Genomic DNA, 12,595 nt, shown 5'->3' with positions numbered 1-12,595 from the left:
TGGGTCTAGAATTGACATCCTTTTTGATTATCGTTGACCATTGTCCCTGCGTCCCAGTAGAACGACCACGTTGTTTACAAAATGTTTTAGGAAGGGACGTCAAATGAGTGTTTGGAAAAATCACGGCCTGAAAAATCAAGGAAAAGTCAGAGCGTTGGTCTTCATCATTGTCCCGGGATTTCCGTTCTCAATTGGTCAGATTTTAAGAAAATTCTGTAAATTGGGGCAATTTCTCAGATGAAGCAAAGTTTCATGTCATTTTCCATCACAATTATTTTTCACGACACAAAACCCCAACCTAGCCTGGCATGATGCCTCCCCTTTAGCGGTCCATAAGCCGCTACTGTTTGTTACATTAGATTCAGTGTATTTAGCAGACGTTTTTATCCAAAGCAACTCACAATAAGTACATTTGTCAGAAGGAAGAGAGACGGTATATCGCTGTCGATGGAGCAAGGATGTTCATAGAGCCAAGTGCCAAGCACAACAACCGCTAGGTTAACCCATTCCCCGTATACAACAAAGACCGCCTGGGTAAGGTGCTACACAGTGTGTTTAAGTGTTTGTTTGTGTCCAGGGCGCGGGGATGGACTCGGAGCCGGACCAGTACGAGGAGCAGCTGAAGGAGGTGTTCGACGGCTTCGACGCCAGCGGCGCCGGCGCTCTGAGCCCTGACGAGCTGGCGGCCCTCTGCTATTCGCTGCAGCTCGGTGAGGCCACGCCCACCCTGCTCGGCACGCTCCTGCAGGACCAGGACCAGGACCAGGACCAGGACCAGGACGGGAGCGGACCCTCCATACGGGTAAGGGCACCCACAGGGGGTGGGAACAAGGGGGGTTTGATTAGACGATAGGATCAAAGGGAGGATGAGGAAGACGGCATTTTGGGGAAAATGTCCCCTGCCCCCCTCTGACTCTATTTCCATTTATTTAATTTGCGTTACATAAACATTTGGCAGAGGTTTTTATTCAAAGTGACTTACGTTAAGTGCATTTGTCAGTAGAAGTGAAACAATATATCACTGTCGGTAGAGTCAGGATATTCATGCTAGAACCAAGTGCCAAGCACTACCCACAAAGCAGGCTGCGATTAGCTAGGCTCAGCTAGGATTCACCCTTCATTTTGTTGTTATAGAACCATGAAACATCACAGCTCTCCGTTATTTATGTTATTTTTTTATTGTATTTTGCAGAAACTAGTAAGCGACGCCATCGTTCAGATATTCCATTCCAGCTTCTGGGGCAAAATGGCGGGTACTTAGTGCTGTGCCATCCTCCCTAAGAGGACCCTTTAGGGACTCGATGGAGCCCTGTCTCACCGCTGTCCTTTGTAGCCCTGAAAGCCGCCCTCCAGGTCAGACCTGGACCAGGTGCGGGGCTCCCCCTGCCAGTGGAGCACCCCTCTTGGCTCTCTTTGTGTCTCCAGGCCCTTTGGGTAGCTTTTGTCAGCCTCCTCCCCTGGTTGAAAGAGAGAGAGAGAGAGAGAGAGAGGGGGGGGGAGGTTTGCGCCTCATCATCCCAGGTGTCTGTCGTCACGACAACCGAGTCGGCTAATCACCATTCTCAAGTGGGTCTGTGTGAGGAAGAGTCTTCTTTGTGGGGGGATCGCCCTCCTGGCTTCTCGATGGCAAGGAGGGATCTGATGGGAGTGGGACGATGTGGGAAGGAAGAGAAGAGGGTCTGGATAAACGGGGTCCCACATCAAACAAGGCTTTGATGCCTAGTGCTCCTCTACTCTGCTCATGGCTCTCCTGGAAGGTGTGTGTGTGTGTGTGTGTGTGTGTGTGTGTGTGTGTGTGTGTGTGTGTGTGTGTGTGTGTGTGTGTGTGTGTGTGTGTGTGTGTGTGTGTGTGTGTGTGTGTGTGTGTGTGTGTGTGTTAGGGCTTTGACTTTTGCCCAAAAATCATATTCGAAGTTCGTTTGTTTAATAATATTGATCAATAATATTTTGATCATTATATGCCTTCAGTAGGACCTGGATTGGGCTTTGCGAGGTTTGTTTACCGGCGTTGCGATGGTTACCGGTCTTGCGCGTTCCAACGGTTTATTAGGTTTCTAATAAATCGCTGTCTTATCAATACTTCATTCACTGCCTCTTCTGTGGTCATTACAATATTATGAATAGACTGCGTCGGGTTCTCCGACGTCTCTCCCTCTTGGCCTGCCCATAACAGGTTTGAATATTAAGGGCTGCCTAATATTTGTTAGAATTTTGATTTATTTTTTGATATTGTGTGTGTGTGTGTGTGTGTGTGTGTGTGTGTGTGTGTGTGTGTGTGTGTGTGTGTGTGTGTGTGTGTGTGTGTGTGTGTGTGTGTGTGTGTGTGTGTGTGTGTGTGTGTGTGTGTGTGTGTGTGTGTGGTTATTTTCTTCCATACACGTGTTGGTGCGTGGCTATTGTTTCTGACGTTGCCTTTCATTTGGGGGGGCGGGGTGGATAAGATCAGGAGGGGGGGGGGGTGATCAGCTGGCTAACTGCGTTGTTTCCAACAATGTCAAGTCCCCCTCCCCACACTCCCGGCCCCCCCCCACGTCACCCAAAGTGGTCCCCCCCCCCCCCCCCCCCCCGGGGACACAAAGGAAACCTCCATCTCCTGTTCTCCACTGAGCAGCTGTTGATTCAAGAAGAGGCTGACCTCCCATCTCCACCTCTCCCCCACCCCCCCCTCGCTCAACCCCCCCCAAACCCGTCCCGACGTCCACACGGCGACCCCTCCCAGCGCCATGGGCCAGCAAGCGAGTGAATCCAATCTTTGGAGTTTGATGAGCTTTATTTTTGGGGGGGTTCCCTGTGTTGACCGCAGGCTGAAGGAAAGATGTTGTGGTTCGCTTTGTTAACATGGTGCTCCACTCGTTCTATTAGGTGTGCGTTATATATTTGTATTTAGCAGACGCTCATATCCAAAGCGACTTACAATATTAAGGGCATTTGTCAGAGGAAGAGAAACAACGATATATCGCTGTCGGTACAGTCAGGATGTTCATAGAACCAAGTGACGAGCACCAACAATTGCTAGGTTGACCCGTTCCCTATATCGAATAAAAATAGCTAGAATAAGATCCTAGACGATGCTAGTTACTTTTGTTAAGTGCAAGGACGTACAACATACAATAAATGCGTAAGAGTGTTGTGGGGAGGGCTAAGGGGGGAGGCGATGCCGAGATCAGGTGAACTTATATACATGTTTTCCTATACAAGGTTGCTAGGGGGGACAGGGTTGGATTGAGGCGCTTCAACTACCGGTACAAAGGGGACTGGATTTCGATCACCAGCCCATCGCCTCCATTCTCTGGAAGTCTCTTGAGATGACGGCGTCTTCTAAATGACTAAATGTAGGGATCGACCGATACCGATTTTTTTAGGGCCGATACGATACCGATATTTTTTCCTTAGCCGATGCGCCGATACCGATTTTCTTGAGCCGATTTTTTTTATTTTTTTTTTTATTTTTTTTTTTAAAGGAACATTTATTGAACTTCAATATAAAAAACAATATTTAACAAATAGTAAAAACAGGTGAAGTAGAACAAGTAAGAACAAGTAGATGAACAATATTTAACAAATATTAAAAACAGGTGAGGTAGAACAAGTAAAAAAAAAAAAAAAAAAAAAAACGGAGAAAATCAGCCGCGTATCGGCCGATACCGATACACGTGAAAATATCGGCCGACCGATATATCGGTCGATCCCTAAAATGTACCCGTTCTTATGATCCACGCTATAACCCCCTGTCGTTGTCTCCAGGTCGACTTCCACCAGTTCAAGAACGCGCTGATCCAGGTCCTCTCCTCCGCCATGGCTAGCTCACCCACCCAGTGCCCCCACACAGCACCTGTACCCCCTCCCCCAGCAGGTAAGAGGGAGGCCCTCCCGACTCGCGTCGCTACCGAACCTCCAGCCCGAGCTCCACATGGATAGCTGGGTACTTTATTGATCCCCAGGGGAAATTCAGAGTCACATTAGCTTGAACACGACACACAAAGCATACACGTACAACGTAAACAAAATGATAAAATAAAATAAAGAATCCGCATGGATAATAAAAGATATGCTGAGGTGCTCTTGGTTAATGCGTGTCATGAAGGTAGTGCGAATAAGTATGTACAGCAGTGCAGGGATCAAATCTAGAAGCCAGCATTAAATATGTACAATAAAAAGGAATAATGCATATTGATATGCAAGCATATGAATAATTTAAAAAAGTAAATCATTGCTACATGGGTACACACGAGCTAACCAAGCCAATCACCATCGGGCCGGCGGCCATGTTGCTGATGGTCATCAGGGAGTAAATGTCGACATTAATCATTCAGCAAAGAATAAAAATTCAGTAATAAAGGTTTTACCGTCAATGTCGATAAGCTGGCTCAGTAAATGAAGCGTGTTGAGAGCGAAGGGGTCTTGTCTAGAGGGGCGCACAGACTGCTGTTGCAGAGAAGATGACATTCTTTCATTCCCGATTCCTGAACTTGAGTATCGGCCAATACGGAGGGAATATACAGATACAGCATCCAGCGTTGTAAATGCTAATAGCTCTTGTTCTTATTGAAGGGTTCTCTTACGATGCCAGCAATGTATAGTCTGTTTACTTGCACGATCATTTGCATCAATAATCTATTATTAGAATAATAAATTAGTATCCTTTTAGTTAAGTGTAAGCATCCATGTTTTTCAGACTTAATAGCTCAAACCCACGTAGGTCGATGATGACCCGTTTCCTTTTCCTGACTTTCCTTTCCGACCATTAACGAACGCAGCATAACATCGGACGTCATGTGACGGTATCGGATCAGGGAATATAGACCTTCGTACTCGCCGATACCCAATACTGCATCTTGGGCAGTATCGGAGGAATTTCCGATACTGGTATCGGAACAGCTCTCTACTAAGTTAGCGAGCCTGACCACCAAACCGGAACGCCAGTCTGCCTCGCAGTCTGTTAGCAAACTCATTGACAACAGCGACAGCCTGTTCCAGATCAGACAAGACGATCAGGATCTAAATGCTCATACAGGCAGCAGAACGGTAGATCTACTGTAGAGCATGAAGCCTCGCCCCCCCCTACTCCGTAAACAGGCCCTCAAAACCCACCTTTTTAAGATCGCTTTCAGCATCACCTTCTTTCATAACCTTCTTCCCTTCTCTCCCCGTCCTCCTTTAAAGTTGTTTTACTAATATACGTTCTTATTAAGTTATTTTATTTTGTGTTCACTTTGTAAAGCCTCTTTGAATGTTTAGAAAAGCGCTATATATATTGAATGTATTGTTGTTGTTATTATTATTATTATTAATGAGATGTATCTGAGATCAATGCCAGTAGTTATGTTTACGTTTCCCTAGCGATCGTTGCTGTGCATTCATGTGTATTTCCTGAAGGACCTCTCCACTTCAGGTGTCACTGGTTTGTTCTGGGTGTCTGCGTTGTGCCAGTAGTACTCACCGGTCTGGGCTGGGCTCCCCTGGTGATGCTGATTGTCAACGGACACCGCGCAGATTAGAAGGCATAATAAGGGCATGGAAACGCCTCTCACACCGGCAGTATGTTGCCGCAGGGAAATGGGCCCGCGTGTTTGGGGTCTGCAGCTGAACTCTATTGTTCTACTCTACTAATATACTGTAGATATGTATTTTCTGTAGTGAGATGTCATGGGCTGATCTATGGTAAATGGACTGCATTTATATGAAGCGCCTTTCTAACCAGTTTCATCGTAAAGCGCTTTACGATATTGCCTAACATTCACCCATTCATACCCGCATTCACTCACTCACTCACTCATTCACACATGCATGGAGTCAACCCTGCAAGACGACATGCAGGGTTGCCAAGACACATGGGGATGTGTCTTGCTCAGGGACACCTCTGCACTCAGCTAGAAGGAGCCGGGGATCGAACTAGCAACTAGCAACTTTCCGGTTACCATTCGACCTGCTCTACCCCCTGAGCCTCATGCCTCCCCTCCCCATATATTTTCTGTGAGTGAGTAGTCATGGTCAGTTGCATGGATACATCTACACACACGCTTAATGTGATAATATTCGATGAAGGAAAAAGTAGTTCCAGTGAACGACAAAAGGGAAGAGGGTTGTGACCAAAACAAAAGGGAAGAGGGTTTTATTTTGTGAGGGTGTTTTTGGGGAAGTGCTTGAGGGAAGTTGAAAGAATTAACGGTCACCATTTTGTTTTCATTTACCTTCATGTTCTAGGTTCTATTTTAAGAACTCTTCTGTTGTTCCAAACGTCGCTCTGTCTGCCCTCCCTCTCTTCCAGAGTCTCACCATTCTGTGGTCCAAACATCTCTCTCTGCCTGTCCCTCTCTCCGCTCTCCAGGCTCTCACTATTCTGTGGTGCAAACGTCTCCCTCTAATCCAGGCTCTCACTATTCTGTGGTCCAAACATCTCTCTGCCTGGTCTTCTCATCCAGAGGCTCACTATTCTGTGGTCCAAACATCTCTCTGCCTGGTCTTCTCATCCAGAGGCTCACTATTCTGTGGTCCAAACATCTCTCTGCCTGGTCTTCTCATCCAGAGGCTCACTATTCTGTGGTCCTAACATCTCTCTGCCTGGTCTTCTCATCCAGAGGCTCACTATTCTGTGGTCCTAACATCTCTCTCCTCTCTCCAGACTCTCCGGAGATCCAGCCCAAGTTCATGAAGGGCAGCAAGCGTTACGGCCGTCGCTCCACCCCCGAGTTCTCGGAGCCTCTTCTGGATTACTCCCAGGCCTCTTCGAGTCGGAATGCTGTGGAGGAGAACGCCGGGGACGACGACGAAGACGAGGAGTCCGCCGTTCCGAGGAAGCGGGAGGTGGGTGTAGTCTAGACTGTTATACAATGCTGTTCTCTTTTTTTTAAGCGTAACCCCTAATTCGACAATTATTTAGTTTATGAATTAAAAATGGCAGATTAGACTAGGTAAATCATGTAAATCAGATCTAGATAATGTAAAATATCAAATATTTTGTCCCCCAATATTGTCTTAAAGTTGAGCGGACATCATCTTGATGAAAATAACTAAAACACATATTTATCAGATTGATATGAATTAATGTCACGATAAGGTGTCTAGTGTTATGTGTGTGGAGGGTGGCGGGTGTCAGACCGGAGGCTATCCCTGAGCTGAATTCTTGCTGTTTCATCTCACGTCACCGTGCACTAATTCAGACTCAAGGACACATGCTGGTCTTATCTCCTGCTGTGCTGCCGTCCACACACACACGCACACGCACACACACACACACACACACAGGAGGACAGGCTTATTCTGAGCTTATCACGTTGGAGGGTTTACAGGCCCGGTCGTGAGGCGTAACCTAGGCGATGGTAACCCTGCAGGTCATGAGTATCTCTGTTGGTTACGTGGAGTCTCAGAGCGAATAGCCTGTAAACCTCATCCGGAAAACATGGTGAGGTTGACATGCGTCTTCTGTATGTCCAGTCTGTGACTATTGTGCTTAAGTTTTTATTAAAAACGTTACCCCCCCCCCCCTCCGAACTTCGTTATTCAAATATAATTTGACTATCAAAAAATAAATCAAAATTCAAACGTATATTAGGCAGCCCTTAATATTCAAACCTGTTATGGCAGGCCAAGAGGGAGAGACGTCGGAGAACCCGACGCAGTCCATTCATAATATTGTAATGACCACGGAAGAGGCAGTGAATGAAGTATTGATTAGACAGCGATTTATTAGAGACCTAATAAACCATTGGAACACGCAAGACTGGTAACCATAGCAACGCCGGTAAACAAACCTCGCGAAGCCCAATCCAGGTCTTACTGAAGGCATTTAATGATCAAAATATTATTATTAAATATTAGAATATATTCAAATCTTAATAATCAAACGAATTTTGAATATGATTTTTGGGCAAAAGTCAAAGCCCTAGTTCCTTGTGGGTCGGGTTCGGCTCGGGTCTGGCAGATTAACGCAAGAAGGGAGTGCCCGTGAGCGTGCACACCCGAGAGAGCGCACGTGAGCGTGCACACCTGAGGGAGAGCGCCCGTGAGCTGAGCCCAGCGTGGCGTCTCCTCTCAGCTGATCTCCCTGAGCTGTGGGGCTGCTGGTGGATTACCCTGCTGCTCTGGGACCTCAGGATGGCCCCCTGAGGGAGACCGCTCCGGCCCACCAAGGCCCCCCCCCCCCCCCCTGAATGAAGACACATCACGATGTAACTTCATCATATGGATCGATATCGATAACTATTGATCCTTTTAATGACCTCAACAGACTAGGAATTACCATGCTGGATTTAAACACTTCTGTTTAACACTTAATATGGCCTTCAACTGTTCTTCATTGATAAATACTAGAATGTCGAAACAACAATGAAAAACACTAAAATATTGTTAATAAGTATGGAACCGTGATTGGGTAACAAACCCAGCTGCTTGATTCGGTGATCCAGTCTCTTATTGATATATATTGAGCATTTAAATTGATATTGATCCAAAGTCTATCACGGTGTGATAATTTATTGTTTTAGTGCCCAGGCCTACGTATGAATCATTTGAAACACTCGACTGGCTGGTTACAGTTTCGTATTGGCGGGAAAACCAGTGATTTGGCTGGATTTGTAGTCGACCCGGCTCTTAAGTGTTGCTTCAGGCTGGTTTGACTTGTGAGAGAAGAAGGCTGCTTTGTTTTGTTTTGTTTGCGATTTTGAGACTTTGGAGACGGACTGACTGTCTCTGAAGTTGATTTGTATGCGCAGCCAGCATCCGGGAGAATACAGGCTTTGGTTCTAGAATCAACAGTTTGTATCGCTTGGAATCCGCAGATCTCCGTTTTATGAGTGTATCGCCTGTCAGGGGGGCGGCCTTTCAGGCCAGGGTGAACAGCCAGGCTATCTGACGCTACAGCCAGGGTGATCTAGGAGGCCTACAGCCAGGCTCACACTCCAGACCTTAACTCAGCGAGCCCCCGGCAGTCCCTCTGACAGGACCAGCGTGGTTCTCCCAGATAAATAACACAGACGGACAAAGACTCCAACTGGCCTGGCCATGTGGATGATGATGATGATGATGATGATGATGATGATGATGAGGGGGGTGCCCAGATGCAGACAGAAGTGTGTCCCGGGGCAGTGACTAATCTAGAAGACGCCGGGCGGGGACAATGATACCGGACCAGCAGATGGGTATGGGTCAGAGGGCTCTACGGGGGAGGGGGGGGGGCAGGGAGGTAGTATCGCCGTGGAAACGACAATGATGTGGGGGTGTGAAAGGGGAACAATGCGGTAGGGGGAGAGGGGTGGGCATGAACGGATGCCTAAACAGCCACATTAGAGTCCCCATCTGCCCCTCTTCATTCCCTCACAGCCACAGACCCCCCCCAAACCCCCCCCCCCCCCCCCCCACTCACACAATAGGCATCCGGGCTGTGATTGGTCAGGATCGCGAGGGGTCAACGCCTCCACAAATTCTTGCCCTGCCTCCTTTTGTTTCAAAGCACGCTTGTGGAGGGTTGAAGGAAAACACGTTTGACTTTGCTGTACGATTCAGCGGGAAAACGTGAGCTTCTCACAATTTAATTGGGAATTCCTTTTCTCACAAACCCCGTCCCCCATCAAAATATGAATCAGCCCGTGTGAGATTAGTTTAAAATCCTGATTCAGCAGCGTGTGCCGGTACTGGCACTGGTAGTCCTTCTTAAAGGGTCTACCCTGCAGCTGTGGGGATTACTGTGAAGCCGGGTCGCCGAGCAGCACACGAGGCCGGGACACGGTCCGATACCTCGCATCGTCATGCTCCCTTTGTAGCCACTACTTTTTAATTTGACCTCTGACCCTCCCATGGGCCCGTGCCGCCACAATAGGCTCTGTTGTGCTCTCTATGTCCACCCCCCCCCCCCTTCCATTCACACCCCCGTCTCAAGTCTTGACTGGGGTTCAAGCGAGTGCTTGGTGAAACGGCTGACTCTCAACCGTGACTGTGTCCACGCCGCTGCCGCAGATGCCACCATGTTGATCTCACACACAGATTGCATATCGATAAAGTTTTTGGTTTTAAGTTTTTTTTGCAGTTGCAGGTCTTATTGGCTGTGTATTATAATAGTCTCCGTCTCTGTCCCTCAGCGCTGTGACCCAGTGCATGAAACCAGCATGGAGGAGTACGAGGCTGAAGGTATGTTGGTTTAGTTTCTTATCCCCTCCCTGGTTATAGACTCCAGTCCAGATCCTAACCATGTTTTGGTTTTTTTAATCCATTCCACCAAGCTTTATTGAGGGCGCGCTTTACACACAACACGGCGATATACGAAGCGATGAACCATAATGATGACCAGAGCGTCTTCCTGCTGTTCTCCTCAGGCACGATGACCCTGTGGAACCCCGACGAGCCCATGACCCCGCGGGGGTCCGTGTCCGGGGGGCCCCTGTCCCTGCACCTGGAGCTCCGGCTCCAGGAGGCCTGCGGCGACCTGGGCCTGCCCGCCGACGGCCCCGCCGGCCTGGCTGACCTGCTGGGCCTCGCTGACCGCCTGGGACTGGAGGTCAGCCCTCTCTCACTTAATGACTGGTTATTCATCGCCGGGCACCTGGTTTACAGACCTCTGAAGAATGGGCGGGACTCCGAGGCTCCGGTTCCCTCAGTGGCATTAATAATCGTTTACTACTTTAACGGCAATGCCAATCCAAAAACCCAGTCGAAACTAGATGGAAAAAGTGTAGTTCAAAACCCAACGCAGCTTTTACATCTTTGCCACCTTTTTTTTTATGTACGATCATTAAAAAGAAAACATGTTACTTCCCATAGACATTTGTACGACGGAGTATTAGGGCCACACATAAAGAAAAAAAAAAAATTGCCGTGAGATTAAAGTCGACACGTCGACTAGTAACACGTGTGTTCAGGTCCTCCTCCTGAACAGACGAAGTTTTCCGCACAACCATTTCAGCGTCCTTACACTAATCACCACACTGTGTGGTTCGGCGCTAAAACAGCGATGATCTCTTTATTGTTAAACCCGATTCTGAAATACAATTTTACCAAATTATCTACACAAGCCATTTGATTCAGTGCAGGCCCTGTGGAGCGGTTGCTATCTCTCCCAACTAATTTCAACTGTATTCTCGAAATTTCGAGTTTAATCTCGACATGTCGAGATTAAAGTCGACATGACATTTCAACTTTATTCTCGACATTTCGAGTTTAATGTCGACATTTTGACTTTAAAGTCGACTTAAATCTCGTCACGACAAAAAATATTTTTTTTCTTCATGTGTGGCCCTAATACTCCGACGTACATTTGACCGAGGGAACTGGGAGGTTCAGAGGCGGGACTTATTCTTCAGATGTCTATTTTGTTGTATTTTTCATTTTTGCATGGGAATCAGAACCTGACGTCATTTTATGTGGCGCTTTGATTCGGGTGCGGTGGCCTGGGTGTTTGACTCCCAGCCCAAATGGTTCTGGGTTTGACTCCCAACGTTTCATGCTGAGTTCACTGATGGTTGCTTTTGGATCATAGAGTCCGTTCGGTTCCGTTAGGAAGCGGGGAGAGGGGCAGGGCCTCTTGCTCAACGGCGTAAACAATGTGGACGATGGGGTTCGAACCCTGAACCTTTCGGCTTGATGTCGACCCCCCCCCCCCCACAGCACGAGACCATCCTTTTTATTGATATACACTGTCCTATTGTTTCAACGGAGCCCTAACCAAAGCCCTTCCGGGTTGCGTTTCCCAGGTAACGGGGGGCGTGATCCAGAGTGTGCGGGAGGCGGGGGGGGAGGTGAACGTGAGGGAGTTTGTGGGCAGGGTGGTGGCACACGGCCAGCCGCCCACACCCTCCTCCTCCACCCCCTACCGACAGCTGAAGAGACTCCACTCCACCCAGGTGGGCCCTCGCTCCGTCACCACCCACCGTCCGAATACACCGCCTGCTTACACCGCCCGCGTACACCACCCGTTTACACCAGCTGTTTACACCATCTGTTTAAACCCCTCTGTTTACACCGCTGTGTACACCACATGTTTACAGCACCCGTTTACACCGGGGTCATCGCTTTAACTGAGCCTTTGTCCAGGCAGGACCCTAGGAGCCGAGTCCACCATTCATAATAATGAATTCTATGTATTTACTGTATTTGATTACGGTAACTATAAATATTCTTATTAGAAAATTTAGTGTCTCCCTCAAGGTCATACTATTTACCAAGAGACAGAGTCAGCAGGAGGCACGAGAGTGGACCCTAGCACGGCACAGGGTATAGAGATTCAATGAGGTGTTTGAGGACCGGTAAACACAAAAGGGCTTTCCAGTATTTCCTTCTGAAAGGTCCATGACCAACCAGTACATTTTCTAAAGGCGTCATGCATTACATAACATTGTTTAAGTCAACAACAGTCTCCATAAGGTGTTCTCAACCGCTGCCGAACCCGATCCCCAAGCCCCCCCGCACACGTTAAGGCCCCCCGGTTGTACGGTACCCAAACGTCGAATCCAGAGGCGTTCGACTTGACGTCTGCTAGCGGTAGACCACCTAGGGTTGCTATGTAACGACGTGGCGTACAGTGAGAGCAAGCCGTGCATAATAAAGTGTTGCACTAGAGGGAGGTGTGTGTCCTTCTCTCGCAAAATGTTATACCTGTGCTGGGCGA

The 12,595-nt window shown here is 48.0% G+C and overlaps 1 protein-coding gene across 2 annotated transcripts in view; it reads left to right on the top strand.

The window, feature by feature from the left end:
* nin (ninein (GSK3B interacting protein)) overlaps nucleotides 1-12,595 on the top strand; it is a 37,139-nt gene that overhangs the window by 2,999 nt on the left and 21,545 nt on the right. For both annotated transcript variants that reach the window (XM_060051344.1, XM_060051345.1), the window contains exons 2-7: nucleotides 578-802; nucleotides 3,745-3,853; nucleotides 6,623-6,804; nucleotides 10,074-10,122; nucleotides 10,308-10,489; nucleotides 11,682-11,831. In XM_060051344.1, coding sequence (XP_059907327.1) covers nucleotides 587-802; nucleotides 3,745-3,853; nucleotides 6,623-6,804; nucleotides 10,074-10,122; nucleotides 10,308-10,489; nucleotides 11,682-11,831 — 888 coding nt within the window. In that variant the 5' untranslated portion in view covers nucleotides 578-586. The remainder of the gene's footprint in view (nucleotides 1-577; nucleotides 803-3,744; nucleotides 3,854-6,622; nucleotides 6,805-10,073; nucleotides 10,123-10,307; nucleotides 10,490-11,681; nucleotides 11,832-12,595) is intronic.

This window comes from Gadus macrocephalus, chromosome 5 (genome assembly GCF_031168955.1).
Source record: "Gadus macrocephalus chromosome 5, ASM3116895v1".
In the NCBI taxonomy this organism is placed as follows: domain Eukaryota; kingdom Metazoa; phylum Chordata; class Actinopteri; order Gadiformes; family Gadidae; genus Gadus; species Gadus macrocephalus.
Note: the sequence above shows the minus strand (reverse complement) of the source record. Positions and strands in the feature narration are given on the sequence as shown.